Source organism: Falco rusticolus, chromosome 3, assembly GCF_015220075.1.
Source record: "Falco rusticolus isolate bFalRus1 chromosome 3, bFalRus1.pri, whole genome shotgun sequence".
Taxonomy (NCBI): domain Eukaryota; kingdom Metazoa; phylum Chordata; class Aves; order Falconiformes; family Falconidae; genus Falco; species Falco rusticolus.
Window position 1 is genome coordinate 104,333,447 of NC_051189.1, and position 20,460 is coordinate 104,353,906.

The following is a 20,460-nucleotide window of genomic DNA, read 5'->3' on the forward strand; positions in this document are numbered from 1 at the left end:
TTACCCTTAAAAATGCTCCAAATTCTCTTGCTAGCGTTGGACTAAATCAGCTTTTAGATGCGGGCAGTACGGGAGCTGCAGTAGCTGTGTGCCTGGGGGTGGCTTCTCCGGGGTGCCCGGGAATAAGTGCGGTGAAGCCCTGGGCACACGCGGTTTCCAACCCTGTGGCAGCTGCTTTCAGGTCTTTGGGGGTGGCTCTGGCTTTCGTTTGGGCAGTGTCCTGGGGTAACCATCCTGGGTCTGCTGGTCTGTGAGTCTCAGCAGCCAGTGTGTTCCTTGGCAGCTTTCTCTTCTGCATGAGATGCGCTTTGTGCCTTCCATGAGCTGTATGAGAGGAGGGAAAAAGGAAAAGTGCTGATCTGGAGTAAGGTGCTTCCATCTCCTTTGGGGCCTCACTTAGGAACTTCATTGTTTACCCATAGGTTAGCCCTGTAAGCATTAGCTGGGACCTGTATCCCTCTGTTATACCTCAGACAGTCATTTTCAAGAGTTCATCTGCTGGTGGGTCTGGGTGCTGGCACCCTGCTTCCCCAATGCCGCATTCAGCGGCCTCTGAATCATTTCAGAAGTATCGTTTCAGGTATGATGCTTTTTATCCATGGGACGTTTGCTGGAGCTGCTTAGAACACTGGCATTCCCAGCCAGGCTTTTAATAATGCCTTGTTTTATAGATTTCTGAGGGTGTAACGGTGTTGCTCAACTATTTGTTCTGTTTTATCCCAAGACAGGGGCACAAGGATGCATTCCAGCAGAAGAAAGCATTCCTGCTCATGTTACAGAGGAAATGAGTAATACTGTATGGAAACGATGACTCTTTCGTAATTAAAGAGAAATTGTTTGATAACTTTTAACACGGAGAAAGGTTTGCTTTTCCAGAGCTTCTGTTGGAATGTTGCTCCCACCCAGGGACCTGCTTGAAGCCAGAGGTCCCTGTATCTGATTTCCCTGGGCCTGGGGGGCTGTGTCACCACCGTCGCTATCTTCGTACCCACAGGGTCTCAGGAAGGGCCTGTAGCCATTGCATCGGTCAGAGCACAGGCGAGGGACAGCTGGCCTAAGGTTTGCCCTTTTGTGTAAGTGGGTAAATCTCAGCCGCCGAAGCTGATCTGCCTCTGTCAGCCCCGCACCCAGATCTGCCCATGCTGGCTGGGGCGCTCGAGCGGTCCATCCATCAGCACGCACGAGGCTTTCGGGCGGTGGGAGCTGCTGGACGCGGGCCAGCTGCAGGCTGCCGGAGCTGGCGAAGAGCTGGTGCTGCTGGAGGAGTTCAGAGCTGGGGCTGGTGTTCTGAGGGGCTCCCCGCAAGGAAGGTGGTGTTGAGGGCATGCCACGTCAGCGACTGCCACCCCCGTGGCACCCTCAGCCATGCTGGGTTTCTCACGGCAGGCTTTCTGGTGGCCTCATGGCTGCTGGACCTTTCTGCTTCTGAACATGCAGAAGCATGAACGTTCTCTGGTGCACTGGCCAGCCTGGCCCCAGCCCGACACAGAGCCCCCTCCCGCTCTGCAGGGTCCCTCCCGGCAGCCCCAACGCTGTCTTTCTGTTAGCCTGTGCTGGGGATAACACTACATGCAAGTCCCTCCCTTTTCTCTCTTTATTTTAATAAATTTCTTTCTGTAGCTTTGGTTCCTGAAAGGCACTTATGGGTGGCTTTTTTAATTTAAGTTTGATTTTAGCTGGATTGAACGATGGAAGGGAAATGCATTTCTCTTCAGGGAAAAGGAGTATTGCCCAAAGTAGACTGTATGTTTGATTGTAGCGGTAGAGTTGAAGAGTTGCTAGATCCCCGCTCTTACTTGAAGCAGTTCTTTAGGATTGACTCAGTTCTGCAATAACACTAAAAATCGAGCGGTGACTTGAATGACCTACTGCACAATAATGCAGTTTGCTGACATCAAAACAGTGACGGTATAGTAACAATGCACATTTTCTCCCCCGCTGTGCTGGAGATCTAGGTTGGGTCTGCTGGGGATCTAGTTTGGGTTCTCTTCCTTTGCTTTCTTTCTCAAAACATTGCAGATCTTCCTGTAAACAATCTGTGAGTCCAGAAGATGTGACCCAAAGCCCAGGGCTCCCCTGTGAGTGGGTGGTGCTTGCTCCTCTGATGCACGGCTGCAGCTTGCAGGCGGTGGGGCTGTCGAAGGCTCTTTGCACATTTTAGTGTTGCCATTTAGTGAGAGATGTGTGGGCTGGTGCTTTCTTCTCGTCTGCTCTGTTGTGGGTTGGTTTTGCTTACCAACAAATGTACTCCAGTAAAAACCATCGTGAAAAACAGCTCTAAAGATGCCTTCTGCACGTACGGCTTGCTGCAGGCCAGGGGAAAAACAAGCTGTATTGATAAAAGCACCTTGGGCTCTGCGGTGGCCGTGGCACTTGTGCCTTCACCCACAGGATGAAAAAGCAGAGAGCTTTAGAGAAGGCTCTTGGTGTACACGAGTAGGATGGGGCAACCCCCACGAACCAAAGATCCTTAAGTTCAGTTTTGGCTGGTTTTGCTGTTGTTTTTTATTCCACTGTTACAGGAACAGGGAGCGAGCTGGGATGTGGGAGTAGGTGTGCCAGAATCGCCTGCGAGTGGGAGGGGTGGGGGCTGAGTTATTTGGACCTCTCTGAGTTGCCCGAGGGGTTGAGGATGTGCGCTGCAACAAACCTCCTGGATTTTGCAAATTCTTATGTAGTCCAGGCAGAAAAGCCTCTGGGGAGCAAGTGCTCAGTTTTGGGACCAGAATTCCCAAATGGAGACTACCTTGAATTTGAGAATACCCTGCGACAGGCCTGTAGCGTCTTCCCTGGCTCAAGAAGGCGGACTGTGTGCAGTAGTGCCAAGCAATACGCTCCCGTCCACATGCAGCCCTCCGAAGATGAGCTGTGCGAGGAGGTTTGCTTTGTTCTGGAAATCCATGGGAGAGGTGCCTATGCTTGAAGAGGGCTTTGCCTCTTTTTTTTCATTCTTATCTTTTTTTCAATGCTGAATTGGGAAATAACCTTTCCTCACTCTTCTGTTCATGGGGGCTGCAAAGGTTTTCTCCTCAGCTCATTGTTTGTGCTTCTTCCAAGCTAAATAACAATCTGTCCGTGTATGCATGTATGAATTGGTTCCTGTCCAAGCAGTGGGAGTCATTAAGGGAAAGGGCGTTTAGCATTTAGTTTTCTGTTTAGTGACACAGAGACAACATCAAAGTCGACAGAGCCCCAGATTCGCCCCCAGTGTACTCCTTCCCTGTCTTGTTTTACAGTGCTCTCCTACTGCTGAGTGTTTGCAGAGTAAGTGGCCTCTGCTATTCCCTCTCAGTATTTCACCGAGAGAAAGGATGCTGAAAAGGGGCTGATGCAAACTGATTTTGTAGCTGTGGTCAACAGCTGTTGCGGTGGAAAAGGAAGAGGGTTGTGGTCCTCCCTTCCAAAGCACTCATTCTTCCACTTGGAGGGATGTTGGACATAAGGTCCTTTTGTTTCTGTTGCCACCTTCCTTGTGGGAGCAGAGTGTCTCAGATGCTGGAAGATTTACAGCCCCAGCACCTCTGCCCTCTCCCTGACGCTGACAGCCTACACAAAGTTCTCAGCATCACACAGGTCTGGCTCTGGCTGAGGTACCACATCCCAGGACAGCAAGTATTTATGGGGGAGCCTTGAGTGACAGGGGAATGAGGGGAGGTGTCAGGGCAGCCTTTGAGGGGTGCACACCCCTGGGCAGGTGCTGCTGTTACACTGAGATACTCAGAACTGCTGTGTGCTCGCAGCTAGGGGTACATGCCTGCAGGAGCTCTCATCCCACTTCTACTAGAGATGTTTCCTTAGGTATTTCCTACTGCATTCTGGCTAGCAATATTGTGCTGGTTTTATTGCCATTAGGCATTCAGTGGAAACGTTATGTGTGGCCTTTGGCAGCTTTGTGTTGTCCCTGAGCTCCATTAAGCTCCATTAGAGGCATTCATTGCTGTGCCAGTAGCAGTTTTGCGGCACGGTTAAGTGCTGGCCCAGCAGACAGTGGATTTATGAAAGCGTGTCACTCTTGGGATGTCAGGAATATAAGGCTTGGAAATGCTGGGATTCCTGTTTACCATCTGTTTCCATGGCCCTTCCCTAACAGACCTCTCCTCCTCCAGAATTCAAGGATCTTTAATCAAAACTGTTTAGCTTGCGGTGGGAGGGAGGAAATCCCAAATTGTGGAGGAGATGGTGACATTTCTTGACCTTTTCTATGTGTATTTTGGGGACAAACACATTCTAATGAGTGTGCCTGTGCTTATGGTTGTAGGTTTAGTCTTTGGGTGTATTTCCTAACGCAGGCGCTCAGCGAGATGCTGGGTTACACATTTCTCTGCAGAAATCGAGATAAACTCGCAAACCCTTTGTGGGGGACAGTGTGTTGGCTAGTCTGATCCACAGTCAGCTGTATACAAGAAATTAGCTTACTAAATGTTTCCAGATATGCTCCTCTTGAGAACCCACATTTCACTTTGCTGGTAAAACTAAGCGTTGCAGTTCTGGGCCGTTTGGTTCAGAGTGGTGCAGCAGTTGTGTCTGCCTATGCAGGAACTCTTAAAACATCGCCCTTTTACTCTGAAGGGAGTTTTGAGTGTGCAGCTTCTTTTCTTGCAGTTGGTGCTGGCCAGAAACCCTCAGTAAGCTAGCTTTGTTGTCATACAGTGTTAGTTGTGGCTCATGTCCTCCTCTTTGCTCACAAAAAATATTACAGCAGTCCCATGCAGAAATGTCTCCTGGCACGATCTAAAACTGAGCAATACTTTCAGAATGGAGTGACTCTGTTTGGGGTGCTCTTTGTGTGACTTGTGAGATTACTCAAAATAGCCTGGCATTTAGAAAGTGGATTTTCAGCAGCTTCTGAAAGATCGAACCGTAAAGCTGGTGCCACATGGGGAATCATTGGTCTAGTATGCATATTTAGTAGGCATTAAAGCCTGGGGAAACACAGTGTCTTGCAGTTCCATCAAGAAAACTTGGTCAAGACTGATAGCATCAGAAATGAGGTCAGTAGGGTGACACTTAAAATACAAGGATTGTGCTAAAGTAGCTCACGATATGATGAAACGTTTTTCCCCTTAGGGTGAGCTGTCTGCCTGTCCCTTTTCGATGATGCCCTGCTGCCCGTGAGCACCGACCGCGCTGTTGCTTTCCAGCAGCGTTCCCTTTGCTGCTGCTCCCCTGGCTGTGCGCTGGTCCCCTGCAGAGAACTTTGCTTTTGACCCAGCAGTTGTGCAGCTGGGGTCGTTTTCCTCTCTGCTCTTGGGAAAGGTGGCTGCAGCACCACAGCTTGGGCTATGACTAATTATGAGTTTAAAAGCGGCTGCTTCACCTGAAGTTGAAGAGTCAAAGCTGTCTTAGCTGAGGCTGGAGCAGACTTGTTATCTTTGGTGGGCAGGGCAGAGAGGGAGACCTGGGAACATGCTCTTGCCCTTGCGTTTGCACCAGTGCTTGAGAAATCCTTTGGCAGTACACGGGCTTGTTGCTGCTGCAGCGTATTGCAGACCAGAGCGCGCCTTTCCTTCCCGCACAGAGCATCAAAGCAAAGCCGCCTGCTCTCCAGCTCTGAGCATCCCCTCTTCCTAACAAACTTGAAATGGGAGAGATCAAAGTCCTGAGGCTTGTGTTCTCCCTGAGGAGAACAAGAGCTTTAGGGCCCTTGATATTAGAGCTTTTTCTGGTTTTTTCTTTTTTCCTGTTGTGACACATGCCAGGAAACCCTTCAGGCATTTCTATTAAGCACCCTCAGGGACGCAGGTCTTTTCTTGGGCCCAGTTCATCTGGCAGCTCCAAGGGCATGAGCCTGGCAGGGTGGGAAGCATCTGGCCAGGATCAGACCTGGACCCAGAAAAGTCAAAGCTGTTTTCTCAGCCAGTGGTTTCCTCCTGAGAGGGAATCTCCTGCCCGTGCCACAGAAAGCGTGTGGGGCTCTTGCTCTTGCCTGATCTGAGGGACAGGAGGACAAAGTCCTTTGGGAAGAGACCTCTCTTGAGAAATGTCTGAGAAGACTTTCTCCACGGTGACATCTGAAGGGAAGGGTTTTCTGAGTGGAAGCTGAGCCCCGTGAGGTGGTGGGGAGGAGGGTGGGCAGGACTGGGGCTCTGGACCTGCCTTGCAGGTAGGAAAGTGGGGTCTGCCCCCGGGCAGCAGGGAAGGCAGGCAGGGCAAGCCCAGGCTAACTGCCATTTCAAATGTCATGTTTGCACTTTGCAGGTGGTTTCATCCCAACATCAGCGGAATTGAGGCAGAGAAGCTGCTCCTGACCAGAGGTGTCCATGGCAGCTTTCTGGCTCGACCCAGTAAGAGCAACCCAGGAGATTTCACTCTCTCTGTCAGGTAAGCCGACAGCAGCCGGCGGGTTGTGGAGGAGGAAGGGGCTGTCTCAAGCTGTCCAGCACACCCTGCTCTGACTGATGGATGGGCAAGGGGAGAGATGACCCCTCTGTGGTACCACCCAAAGTAAACTCCCCCCCCATCGCTGCAGGAGCTGTGCCAAAAGGCACACACCGCTTCCCACCCCCCTACTCTGGGTTTGTTCATCCCTGTGGGTTGCACGTGCCCCTGCCCAGCCAGGGCTGGCTCTGTGCTTGTGGCGTGTTTTTCCAGAGCCACTGTTGCCAGAGGAGGGAAGGTAACAACAAGCCTGCTTATTTTCTGGGGGAGTATGTTCAAGCCCAGCAGGAATTTATGTGGAGTGGCTGAGGGAACTGGGGGTGTTCAGTGCAGAGAGGAGGGGGCTCGGGGGGACCTTCTCACTCTCCGCAACTGCCTGACAAGAGGGTGTAGTGAGGTGGGGCTGGTCTCTCCTCCCAGATAGCAAGTGGTAGGACAAGAGGAAACGGCCTCAAATTGCACCGGGGCAGGTTTAGATTGGGGATTAGGAAAAAATTCTTCACTGAAAGGGTGGTCAAGCATTGGAACAGGCTGCCCAGGGAGGCGGTGGCATCAACGTCCCTGGAGGTGTTTAAAAACATGTGGATGCAGTGCTTGAGGACATGGTTCAGCGGTGGGCTTGGCAGTGCTGGGTTAATGGTTGGACTTGATGATCTTGAAGGTCTTTTCCAGTCCAAATGGTTCTGTGATTCTATTATCTCAGTCCAGTTTTAAAGGAACTTAATATAGTTGCTTTTGGGAGAGACTTGTGTTCTGTGTCTATCAGGGATCCCAGGCACGCCTCCGTAAGAGGCTGAGCTCACTGACCAGCCTCACAGTGCCCATGTTACCAGACACAGTCATGTGCATCACCTGTAAAGTGCTCTTGTGTTCTTTGGGGCCAAAGCAACTGCAGAAAGGAAGGCTGCGGTTTTGCCAACGGTCTTTGTGACTGTAGCCCCGTACAATGCAGTGGAGCGGAGGCACTGGGTAGAACTTTTTGAAGATGAATGAAAGGGAGGAGGCAAAGAGTAACATTGACCCAGTGAGTCCCTGAAATAAAAGAAGCAAGTTGTGGGCTCAAGGTGGCATCCAGCTGGTGCCTTGCAGAGAAGTAGCTCAGCAAAGGTTTCTCCAGGCACTTGCAACACAGACTTCTTTTCTTGTGGTGGCTTCTGTTTAACTTAAACAGCCCTCATCTTGTTTAGGAAACTCCAGTGAGTTTATAAATCCTTTGACCAACACTATGTTTAGAGAAACTTTGTGCAAACAACAGAATTGACAGAGCATTTCCACCTGTCAGGGCAGTGACATCCAGCAGGACGTGAGGAGTACCAGCAGAGTCTGAGCCTCGGTCCCTCCATGTGCACCTCTGCCCCGCAGCTGGCAGCGTGGCAATGCCTGCCTGGCTCCGCTGAGACATCACCCTCTCTCCTTGTTGCCTTAACTGCTCAGATGAAAGGCTTCTTGGTCTTATTTCTTCCCCCCTTGCAATTGTCCGCAGACTTGAACAGCACTCCTCTCTGCCCTCTCTGCCAGGTGCAGTCATTTCTTTGCTTGGCAAGAGGGAGGGTTTGCAGCTGCCTTATTTTTTCAAATGCTTCCTTTTGTGTTGGGGAATGCATCCCAGCAGTCTGGCCCTTTGCCTCTAGGGTGGCTTTGACCAACCACAGCTTCTTCTGCTACGGCGCAACACAGCAGAAGGGAAGAAGTCCAGCTTTTCTCGTGCATAGGCTGGGTAGGGAGCGTTTGGATCTGACTTCGCTAGCTCCCCAGTAATCTCACAATCAGGAGTGGCTATGAGGTAATGAGAGAGGCAGGAAGTGCTTCTAATTAAAATGGAAAATAAACCCAGCCACAGAAAGCTGCCTTGAGCAAGCTATGACAGCAAGGGAATACGTGTAAAACGGGGGGTTATCTTCATGTGAGCTTCGCGTCTCTTTTTGTGTCATTTTGTGAGTCAGAGAGGTGTCTGATTGTAAAGTGAAGTACTGACAGCACCTGCTTAGCCAGGCGGTGTGCAAGCAGATGCAGGTTATGGCTGTGCAACAGTGTCCTGATGTGGAAAGATACCCAGCAAGCAGCATAATTACCCCGAAATAGCAAGGTAAATGGCTTTGCCAAGAGGGCGAGTTCCCACACCTGCATTACTGCACTCGTGCCTTGTGCTGTGGAGTCAGTCCACAAGTCTGCATGGTTTTCTTCCCTGAGCTCTGTCCCTGTGCCTCAGCCAAAGGCCATGTGTGTTTCTGCTGTTGTGGTTTGTCGTCTTCCACCTCTGCTGATCCGCTGCCTCCCCTTTTCCAGCTGTGGCACGTGTTGAGACGGATAAAATCTTGGCCTCCCGTGGGACAGCTATGGGGCTGCCCATGGAGTATCAGAGCAGTTCTATTATTGCTACTATTTCTTCACCCCTTTCTGCTTTCTCTGTGACAGAAAGCAGAGAGGAGGGAGGAAAGGGGAGCATCAGCTTATTGGAGGGGGGTTGGACCAATTCCTACTGCAGGGAGACCTTTGTGTTGCTGTAAATATTTAATAACAGTATTAGTTTGGCCATAAGATAGAGCCCAATTAATGCCCTAATGCATGAACAGTGCCTTGCCGTAATGAGAGGCAAGTTAAGAGCAGAGCAATACAGCATGCCTTAATATTGAATATTGAACAGCATCACCACAACCCACTGACAGATTGTACCTCAGTGGAAAGTCTGACCAGCTCTCACAGTTCTGAGTAAACCAATACTGTGACACATACCATGTTTCCAGGAAAGCACATTAAATAAGACACACAAGCTTAGAGGCAATGTGTTGAGCTTTGGGGCATCACAAATCAAAGATAAGGAAAGAATTCTTTCGCTGACTACTTCTACCTGCAAGTCCTTGCTCTTTCCTGGCTCATCCCATCTCTATTCCATGTTTTGAGGCAGGGGTTGCCCTGTAGTCTCAGGTACAGAAAACTTGCTTGGACATAGTCCCAGGTTAGGTAGACCAGTTTTGCTCATACTTCATCTGAGCGATACGCTTTTTGCCCACTGCTGATGGCTCCAAAACACGTGCTTAAATGTTCTTGGGAATTAGAGCTGCAACACCCAACAAAGTATAGAATGAGTAGCTTTATGCGCTGTGAGAGCTGAAAACTTGGGTGGCCGTCTTCCCGCTATGGTTTTCCTCTTTCCCTGTTACATTACACACACACAAATAACAAATGTGTTATTCTCACCTAGAATTGTATCCTGACAGAGTTTTTTGTTTGGGTTTCTTTTGTTTGTTTTTTTGTTGTTGTTTGCGTGGGGTTTTTTATCTTGGAACTGGACACATCGATACATGTTTTTGCTTCCTGAGAAATAAAGGTTTTCAAAGGAAACAATATTGGTATCTTTTAAAAAACTACCTAAAATAGAGGTGTCAGTAGGAGAGCGTACCTTTAGGAAAACAATTCCTCTTTCTTTCAACCCCTCTTCAGCTTCTTCAAGGGTTTTTGAAAGCCAGTGAGGGGAAATGCAGCTCGTTTTAATTACAGAGAGGATGTGGGCTGAAAGGAAAGCAGGCGATGGCGTTTTGGCTGACCAGACCACACACCAAGTGACCATGTGCTGGTGTGTATCCAGATATGTGTCCCTGAAGAGAGGCTAGGAAATAATTCTGCAGAATTATGAGAAGATTTCCATGAAACTCTGTGGCTGCTTTCCCTCTCTTTCTTTCTTTACCTCTGTGTTACTCTTTTAGCCTTTGCCATTGCCAACTAGTCTTCACAGGGCTTTGTTTTCAGCTCTTAAGAGAAAGAGGCAAGCCACATGGAGGGGACGTGATACAGTTAATTAACGGGTGATGTTTGTCCTGGTCTGAAAATTATAGAAGAAAATTCTTCAAAAAATCCTCAGCTCAGAGTCCAAACTACTGGCAGCTTGTAATCGGCCAGACGTGGCTCCCTTCGTCAGCCCTTCCTCTTAAACATGCTCCTTCCTGGGATGTCTCCGAAGAGAAGCTCAAGCAGTTGTTCCACCCCAGGGATCGGACCCACTGGCCGCGGTCCGGTGCCCAGAGGGCTGTGTTCCTGAGAGGTCTCTGGTGTGCTGGTGCTACGTCAGTACTGGGTACTGAATTGGAATTTATTGGCTCATCTTCTTCTTTGGGTGCTTTGGCAAATACATGGAGCACATCAACAGGGAGGAAAGTGGTCTGGCAACTTCAGCAGAACTGTAATGATGATGGAGAGTCATTTTGAGTAAGGCTGTAGTAATATCCGCTGCGTCTGTACGTGAGCTGTCCTGTTTCGTTCCATGCAGTTGCTGCAGCGCTGCTCTCCGGAGGTATTTCACTGTTGCCTCAACCCAGACAGTAAGAGATCTGTATCAGTGGGTCACTTAATGTGGGTGATACTCCTTGTTGCAGGGATTGCTCCTGCAGGCTGGGAGTGCCAGTGTTTGCCCAAGGCAATGGCAGCACTCTGGCACTTCATGCTTTCTTCAGAGTGGCACGCAAAACCTGCGCTGAATGGGGCTGTTTGGAGGGATGTCACAGCTTCTGCGCCTGGCAGGGGCTGGAGGCTGGAGCTGGGCTTGCCGGGCAGCTGTGGAAGCTGTTCTGTGTGGTGGGAGCAGAGCTAGTTGGGGGGTTTTTGGAGGATGCAAGTAGAGTTTATTTGCATGTCGCAGTTCTGGTGAAGGGCTGTTAGAAAAGCTTCCTTGCCTTGATTGTGTGCTATGTCACAGCTTGCTTCCTAGAAGGACCTGGTACTGGGTTTGCTTTTGATACCGAGTCTCCCAATTTTTAATTGTGATTCTAAACAAAATAGACCTCCCTTTGAAAGTGAGAGCTGTTGGGGAAGAAATACGGGCGGCCACACAGACAGTGCCCCGTGTTTCCAGCCTTCAGTGCTTGCTGGGATCTGCCAGAGCATGCTTTCAGAAGACCAAGTGTTTAGAATTGCTTCTGAAGAAAGTGAACAGCTTCTTACAGATTTGGCCAGGTCTGGGTAAATAGCCTGAACAAAGGGAAGAAGCATGTTGAAAGTTTGCCGAAGTGGTGCTTGGCCTGTGGCCACAACAGTAATGCAGATGCCAAGACAGTTAAGAACAGTCTGTCAGAGACCCTGTTAATTTGGAAATTGGGTCACGTTTTATGGGAACAGATCTTATCCTCATTCATGGGATACAGTACAAAGTGTTTCTGGGTAACAAACTCTTGTTAGAGCCATAGTCTTCCAGAGCAGTTTCCCTGTTAACGCTTCCACTGAGCGTTCCTATATGTAACTGGACTTTTTTTTTTTCAAAAGGCATGTACAAATACACTCTGGGTACAGGTTAAGACATGCAATCAAGGAGGATTTTGCCCTATAGAATATGTGCTCCACAAGAAGGACAAAATCAGTACTAGGGGGGGATCTTAGGTGGGTTGAGTCGCTGCCTGTGGACGGGAAGAAAGTTGGATGTGGAGAAGAAAAGGCTTAAAGAAGCTTTTCTCTGAAGTAGTTGTCCTTGTGTCTCATCATCATAGCACCTGCCAGCCCTATTAAAGCCCTGTTAATCCTGGCCTACCTCTCAGAAACATTCAGTGAGAGATAAGCCTGGTTCTGCTTCTTCCAAGGTAGTCCAGCCAGCTAAGGGAAGCATTGTCCACGGTACAGCTAGGAAACAAACGGTGGGCTGGAGTCACTGTGCAAGCCTTTGAGGAGGTGCTGAACATCACATTGTCAAATTGTGGCTTAGTGCTTTTACCACAAGATCCCTCTTCCCTTAAGAAAGCATGTTTTCCTCTGACAATGGACTTTTGTCCTGGAGTGGCTCAAATTTATTTGGAAGCAAATCATTCAGTTGGAGGTGTAATACAAGCAGGTGGATGCCTTTGGCTGACTTGTGCATGTGTGCTGCTATTTGCAAGTTTCGCAGGGCAGAGGAGTATGTTGAGGGCCTCCTTTTGATGGCAGATGGTTGGCAAATGGTCTTTGCTTCACATCCCTTCCTAGGGCAAAAGGCTGGGTCTCTTTGGAGCAGGAAGCACCTTCAGGAATGCAAAAAGCATAAATGCCCTATAGGGAAATGGTTCGCTGGGCAGTTGGATGTCCTTGGTCCCTGTGCAGCTTCTGGAGCTTCTCACACCTTAAGTGAGCAGGCAGTCAGCTGAATTGCATCTTCCTAGGAATCAGCTGTGAAGAACTCAAAACGCATACCTCCTGTCTAGAGTTCACTTGGCTGTGTCTGAGCTGCATTGCATGCGAGTGTCAGTCGGGTTGTATTAGCGGATAGTGAGTTTTCTCTGAGAGCCCAAGCTCTCATTTAATTGAAAGCAAACATTCAGCAAAGTTTCTAAACCCTGTGGGAGAGTCATCTTGGTTTTTCTGTGGAGAGTCTTCGGGGTTTTTTTAGGTTGCTTTTTGCAGCTTGTCAGAGGGTTCATATGTGCACACTGTGAAGCCCTAGGCTTTCTCTGACACAGGCAGGAAAAGCACATGACAAAATACTTTTGGGGGTGCAACAGGCAAAGGTATTTCTGACATTTAAAGTGTTTCTTTTGCTTTCAATGACAAAAAAGGGTCTGTTTGGTTTTTTTCCTCTTCTTATTGACTGTGCTCTGTTGTGAAGAAGAGCAGGCTGAATCTGCACTGGTTGTCACTGCAGTATGGACACAGATTCACAAGTGGGAATATTCTGGATCAAGAAACCCTCCTAGATAACTAGCTAAGGAGTTGTGCTGATAGCGTAAAGAAGCTTAGCTTGGAATGGAGGCGACTCTGAAGCTGCCAAAAAAGCTGACATCTGCTATTAAACAGCGCTGCATCCTGTATGAGAGCTGTGTGTTATTCAGAAGTAGCTATGCCCTCCAGCACAGGGCAGCTGAGTACTTTGGGCATCTCCTTTGTACTTTATTTCACCAGCCAGCGTGTCGAGGACATGGTTTCAATGGATGCTGCTACTCTGCTGTCCAGTTCTGCTGCCCGGTTTGGAGCTGCAGAGATGACGCAAGCATTAAGAGAAGAAAATGGGAAGGAAATGGGGATCGATCAATGCCCTTTGTGTTTAGCATGGCCTTGAGGGCTCATGGGATAAATGACGCTGATTATCTCTCTGCTTTTCATCCCTGAAGTGCTTAAAGGCCTGGGGGGTGGAGAGTGGGTCTGTGAACTGAGCCTTTGTAGGTCTGTAATGGGGTGGGGATGTGGGGATGGAGCTGTGGAAAGAAGGGAGCTTTTGAGCCTCAGGCCAAATGGCAAAACCACAGTTTTGTCTGCTGCCTTCTGTGAGGCACAAAGGCTCTTCTCGTCCAGCTGCTGGCGTGAATGGCAGAAGCGCTTCACGTGCCAGCTCCTCTGGGAGAAGAGGCATTGTCATCAGAGTGCTGGCCGGGATCTGAATTTCACAGCCAGGTTTCATTTCCATCTCGTGAGTTCTGTTCATACCCTGGATGCAAATATTGCCAAACTTTTGAAGTCTTTGCCCGTAGGACAGCTGGAGTTGGCATGGCGGGCCGGCTCAGAGCTATACGTGCCAGAGTAACCACATGTCTCTAAACACCCAGGAGTGCTGCTCCTGGGCATCGCTTTCCTATGTTACAGACGGTTGGGTTCTGCCTCCAAGACCTTGTTGTCAAGGTCTAGTGTGACTCTTCAGGATCCAGATGCAGATTTTCACATCTCAGACCTGTTTGTCAGTCTCTTGCTGATTTTCTTCTGCTGTTAATGTGGGATGATGGTAATACTGCGGATCCTGCCTCTGGCTGTTCACACTCAGTTGGTTGTTGTCGCTGAATTGACACCAACTGGAAACCACCTCAGTGCCAGACAAAGCATCCAAGAAGGGCTGTGTGAGCACGAACTGGAACTGTTGGTTCTACGTTGACAGTCCTCTTTAGCAACTGGGATGGAGTAAGTGGGAATACGGCCGTCTGTCAGGGCAGCGTTCTAGGGAGAACCACATGACGTAGTGACTGTAGCTTGAATGTGGCTAAGAGGGTTGCTATCTAATCATAAATCATGCCTCTAATAAAGGCTGATCTGGAGGAAGGGCTCAGTGGCTGTGCTAACACACTGCTGTTAATGTTTCTGTGGGCTCTGCAAGTTTTAGCACGCAGATTTCATCGCCAGGTTCCAGCTTGGCCTTGTCTCGTTGCTGTGCTGCTGCTGTGTACTCTAGCATGGCTCTTGGACAGTCAGCATTTAATCTGCTTGTGCACATGTCGAGCCCCTCACATGACTGTTAAAGATGTGGAAATAGCAAAATCCGTGGCAGTAGTTACATAAAGGTAGCCACACCTCAGGGCAACACAAGTGGTAGTTGATGGTAGTGGTGGTAGTGGTAGTGACCATCCCGTCACGGTGGTCACCGTGTGTGACAGTGTGTCACCGTGTATGAGTGCCCTTCGCCAGTCACCCCACAGTCCTGCAGATACACAGCCCCAGGCTCATGAAATTTGATGTCGTCTGCTGTTAGGCCTTTTTGGGAGAGTGAGTTATTGCAAAGTCAGCAGGGTCCTCCCAGGTGGACTTCCATGAGACCTTGCAGTTGCCAGTGTAGTACTCGAGGACGTACCAGGGAGGTCATTTCTCACCTTGCCTGAGGAGCCAAGTCTTGCATGTGTGAGGCTGGCTGGAAAAGCAGCTGGATCCCCTCTGCTGGAGATCTTGGTCACCTTGGTGCTGCTCCAAGCACTTGTCTAGACTAGAGGAATTTGCACAAAGATATCAAAATAAAATGACACTGCTGTAAACCTGTGCAGACTTAGAATGATACCGGGAATCTTAGGGAGCGACAAGCATGGTGAAATGAGGCTAGCACACACCCTGGTGTGCACATCTCTCTGACATAGCTGGGCTGTGCCAGAATCCCCTAAGGCAGGTGGAGCCTTTTGCCATTGCTTGTATTTGAGAGCCAGATCTTAACCTGTCCCTGAAATCAAGAGGTGGAGTCCAGACTCAGGCAGACGGTACCTACGGCCCAGGAAAGCTAAACAGGAGATGGTGGTGTGGAGCTGGGGCCAGATATCCAGTACCATCCAGATACCTGGACTGTCATTACATTGCTGTGGGGCTGTACCCTGCTGCAGAAAGGTAGCAGAGATACAGGCGAGACCACTGCTGAGAGCCCCAGAGCTCCTGCCATGGTCCAGCTCTTCCTTCCATTTAACCTTGTGCAGCGACCACTGCAGCTTTTCAAATTCCCCACTCCACAAAATGGCTTTTCTGTCTGACCTGGTGCACCACCTTGAGTCTCCTGCATCTTGCTGTCACGGTTGCTTTGGCAACAAATTGAGAGAGGCTGGGAGCCACTCAGCAGGGTAAAGAATGAGAAATTTGCCCAGATTTACGAATCTCTCTCTGACCCAGCTCGTCCATCAAGCATCGGGCTTCCAGCCATGTCTCCCCGGCTCAGGGGGGCTGCTGCTAAGTGCATTTAAAATGCAATTAACCTGCCTCTCAGAGGTTAGTGTGGCCCTCTGAGGAAGGAGGCAGGGCTTTGCCAGTTGAGGAGGCTCTTGGAACAAGCTGATAAAGGCACCCAGCCATATTCCCTTGAGCCTGGAGGGCACCACTGGAGAGGGGAAAGTATTAACCCTTTCAGTACAGTTTATAGGGTTTGCAAATATTAGGCAATATATTGGTTTGAGTGATTTTTTTTTTTTTTTGCCCCTGCTTTTTTAAAACTAATTAGATGATAGCGAGTACCCTTGTGCATAGGAAATTGTTTACTGTAAACCAGAGTGAGGTCAGGGACTCATCCAGCTGAGAGGGTAAGTAGTGTAGGATAAACGAAGGGATGGCAGAGGAGGAATTATTCATCTCCTGTGCAGTGGGTGAGGTTTCCTGGGAGCAGAGTGGGAGCTCAAGGCAGTTCTTGGCTCAGTAACCTTGGCCAAGGAGCATCCATCCCTTCCCCTGCTGTAGAAGGGTGGCCAGCATGAGCGGCATCTGAGCGAGAGGGGAGCGTGTGGTGCAGTGTGAAGAGGTGGGTGGTGGTCAGGAGGCAGCTGGACTCTGAAGGCCGGTGCTGGGTTTCCATTCCCTCATGCTCACAGTCTTGTTTGCCTTCCTTCCTCAGAAGAAACGATGAGGTGACGCACATTAAGATCCAGAACACAGGGGATTACTATGACCTGTATGGAGGTGAGAAGTTTGCCACTCTTGCAGAGCTGGTACAGTACTACACCGAGCAGCAGGGGCTGCTGCGGGAGAAGAACAGCAATGTCATCGAGCTGAAGTACCCTCTCAACTGCCAGGACCCCACCTCAGAGAGGTAAGCCAGGCTCTCCAACAGCCTCTCCCAGTGGCGGTGCTGCTGTCTTCCCAGATGGCTCAGGCTGGACAGCTGCGCCTGGCCTGGGTTTGGAAAGGGGCCCGAAACAGAGTGTGCCTGGGTGTGATTTAGCTGTCGCGACCCAAAAGCTGCCCACCTCTGGGATGGTGGTTCCTTAGTGGCTCTGCGTGCAGACATGACCAGAAAAGATGGCTAGGCCCAGAAGCTGATACTTGCTCAGTGTCAGCATGTAGCAATAAGCTTTTTCTAGCTTTTAGGCAACAGGGAACATAAAATGGTAGAATCATAGAGTGGTTTGGGTTGGAAGGGACCTTTAAAGGTCATCTAGTCCAGCCCCCCTGTAATGAGCTGGGACATCTTCAACTAGATCAGATTGCTCAGAGCATCCAACATGAGCAGCATGAGTCCATCTGCAAAGGGTCCTGCAGGTATGTCCTAGGAGACACATAGCTTTGGTTTTAAAAGAAACAAAACACTTGCAAGTGACTTGTCTGCCTTCAGGACGGTGAGTGGAAAGGTGCTGTGAGAAGCCTTCCCCCAGCCCGCCTCCGTCTGTAACCGCTGCTCGTCCTCGCAGCAGCGCGCTGCTGCCTTGCAGGGGTGGGAATGGCTGGCTCGCTTCGAGAAGCTGCTTGCCTTGGGCTACTTCAGGATGTTTCCACCAGCCCATTAGTGACCTTCTTTCCTCCTCTTTGTCTGTGACACTCCAGTGACCCCTTTTTTTCCTTTTCCTCCCCCTCAGTTTCCCCAGTGTCATATGCAGCAGCTGACGCGGGGGGTTGGAAAGGGGAATGCCTAGTCAGGCAGCCGGTGATGCCAGAGCAGGCTCCTAACCACTCTAACTTTAGCAGCCAGGGTAAGGTGAAGCTGTGACTGGTCTCGGTTCCTGAAACAGGGCAGAGGTGCTCCCCTCGCGCTGTCATGTGAGCCGGCGGGCCGTGGCGCTGGGAAGTCCCTCCAGCTCATGTGCTCCCTTTGTTGCCAGGGTGGTTTCTTTACTCGTCCCAGATCACAGGGTGAAAAGCAGCCGGGCAGCTGCTCATGTTAGCAGAAGCTCAGGAAAAGTGGAAACCCCCTTCAGCTGGGTTTCCCCCTCTTTTCCTGCCAAGGAAAGTCTGGCTTGGCAAGGAAGCTCGGTAAAGATTTCTGCTCCAGACCACACATCTGGTGGCATCAGGCAGAAGGAAGGGTCCAAGTCCTCTAAATACACGAACTGACGATGGTGTCAGAATATAGTGGGATGTGTCAGGGTAGCAGTTTCCAAGACCTGGGGCTGAATAGCAGCAGTGTTGTAAGCAGGCACCGAGGTACTTGGCCCGAGGTTCTGCCCTCTGCAGCAGCAGGACTGCTGCGGCCCCATGATCCTAATGCCTTCTTCAGCCAGGGGGAAGGAGTCTGGCCCTTTAGGGGTCTTCCCAGCCAGGCCTGACATGGCTGCCATTACAGCGTGCTCAGTCAGGACTCGAAAGGCTTGGCATTGCAGACTGCCATTCTATAAACTCCGTCCCCTGGGACAAAGTTGCTGAGACGTGACGTGATGCCATTGCATCGCCCCTGGAAGGTTATTTTTGAGCCTCTCTGAACTCCTGGCAGCGTGGCTGCAGGCCCGGAGCCAGCGCCTTCCCAGTGGAACCCGTGGCATCTGCCCAGAGCCCTTGATGGCGTGTGGGGATTGAAGGCTCAGAGGCAAAAAGCAGCTCTGCTTCACTCCAGACGGCCACCTGTGCCTACGGAAGGCTGCGGCCAAGCACTGGCCCGTGAGGCGTGCCGGCCTGGGGAGCTGCCATGCACGCCGCGGGGGAGCTGCCTCGCCAGAGCATGGAGCTCGCACGGCGCTGCCGTGGTTGCTGCGGAGGGCATGGCCGGGGACGGGCAGATTATCCTGTGCTTGACCCCGAGGCATCGTGGCACGGCTGCTACAGGCTTCTGGCCGAGCCAGTTCAAAGGTAGCCTGCGTTTCACTGGGCTGCGGTGTAAGCGTGTCAGCAGACCAAGAGAAAGGATTATGAGAGATTAGGTAGAGAAACAGGGGCACATGCATGCGAGATGTACACGGATGGAGAGGTGGAGTAACTCGTGCCCACACAGTGAGGCTTGGGAAGGGCTGAGCACAAACCTCCGCACCTTGTAATTGCCACTGGTTGCAGACGCGGCCGCAGGGAAGGCTGGAGGGAGAGAAGCCTCGTAGGCACAGTGGGGAACCCGGTTTTGCCACTCCAGGCGGGCGTGCAGGGCACTTCTGTTCTCCCTTAGCCAGACCTGAGCTGAGTTAGTGACTTGGCCAGGAGGATCCTTCTGAAAGTCATTCCCAAACTGTGTCAAAGCATCTTGTTCCTGGTCAGTTTGCCCATGTTGCTGTCTGATACCGCAGCCTGCTGACTCCAAGCATTCTTTTTCTTCCATATTAAAAAACAAAGAAGAATGTAGCCACCTTCAAGTAAGAACTGCCAGATTTGTGTTTCTTACAGCTTCGTCAGAGCCCTATCCCTAGGTGACAGTGCTTGTCATGTGTCACACGGCAGTTTAATATACCGATGCCATGTCACATTTGGCTGGAGGATTGAGCAAAGTCCTGATGCTTCCAGCCTCAGGCTATGGTACTGGTGTGACATTGTGTAGCGTTGGAGGAAAGTCGCTGGGGCCTGTTGCCAAAGTAAGCCAGTGCCATGCCAGTGGGTTGAGCAGATTGGGAGCCTAGAAGTGGGTTTCCCATGAGCGCCGTCCCCAGCAGCAAGTGTAGCCCATGTCTAAAAGCAATGCTGTGTATGTTTCTGAGCTGACCTTGCTCTCTGTTGCTGCTCCCTAGGTGGTACCATGGGCACCTCACTGGCAAGGAGGCAGAGAAGCTTCTGACAGAGAAGGGGAAGCCAGGTAGCTTTCTGGTGCGGGAGAGCCAGAGCAAACCAGGAGACTTTGTATTGTCGGTGCTGACAAATGAGGATAAGATGGAGACAGGAGATCGGAAACCACACGTGACCCATGTGATGATCCACTACCAGGTGGGAAACGTGCTGTCCCTGCTCACCTGCGATAGGCGCTGGGTGGGTGACCCAGCTGGGAGCTGTGCATTCGAGTCTCCCTGTGGTATTGCCATTCTGTCCCGCAGCCGGACGGGAAGTACGACGTGGGGGGAGGAGAGAGGTTTGACACGCTCACTGACCTGGTGGAGCACTATAAGAAAAACCCCATGGTGGAGAAATCTGGAGCTGTGGTTCATCTGAAGCAGGTAATAGCTGCTCTAGCACATATTTGTTGGTTCTGGGCTTGCCCAGACAGCTGGGGGAGTGCAAAGGTCTGCCCCTGCTCTTTGGGAACTCCCTGCTCCCAGAACATCCCGCTGGCTATTTGTCACACTCATCCAGGCTCATGCTTGCCAGAGAGGTCCCTGGCCCTGCACTCAGGGTCTCAGGAAAGGACCCAGCTCCTACCAAGACCCTCAGGGATTTGGGAACTGTTTGGTTGTGTTTTTTTCAAGGGGACAGTTACCTGTCTTTCTGTTATTGAAAGTGATTTCTGTTCTGTCTTCATCTGTCTTTCAGCCATTCAATGCCACGCGCATCAATGCAGCTAACATTGAAAACAGAGTGAAGGAGCTGAACAAAATGGCAGATCACAGTGAGAAGGCCAAGCAAGGGTTCTGGGAAGAGTTTGAGGTACAGGATGCTTCTGTGCTTTGTCCCACTTGTGCCTGCAGGTGCAGAATATTTTATTTGCGTGGGAGTATCATGGTTTTCCAGCACTGAGGACCTCTTCTCAACACTGTTTCTCCTTTCCCTGTTTTCCGTGTTGGAGTTACTTCCTGGTCCTTTTTTTCATTGCTTTTTCCTCATGTCCAAGGCAGTTTCTCCTTCCCCATC

The 20,460-nt window shown here is 50.5% G+C and overlaps 1 protein-coding gene across 1 annotated transcript in view; it reads left to right on the forward strand.

Moving 5' to 3' along the window:
• LOC119144991 (tyrosine-protein phosphatase non-receptor type 11-like) overlaps positions 1 to 20,460 on the forward strand; it is a 57,935-nt gene that overhangs the window by 28,776 nt on the left and 8,699 nt on the right. Inside the window, exons 2-6 of the mRNA XM_037380986.1 lie at positions 6,199 to 6,321; positions 16,388 to 16,582; positions 19,410 to 19,602; positions 19,710 to 19,829; positions 20,143 to 20,256. Coding sequence (XP_037236883.1) covers positions 6,199 to 6,321; positions 16,388 to 16,582; positions 19,410 to 19,602; positions 19,710 to 19,829; positions 20,143 to 20,256 — 745 coding nt within the window. The remainder of the gene's footprint in view (positions 1 to 6,198; positions 6,322 to 16,387; positions 16,583 to 19,409; positions 19,603 to 19,709; positions 19,830 to 20,142; positions 20,257 to 20,460) is intronic.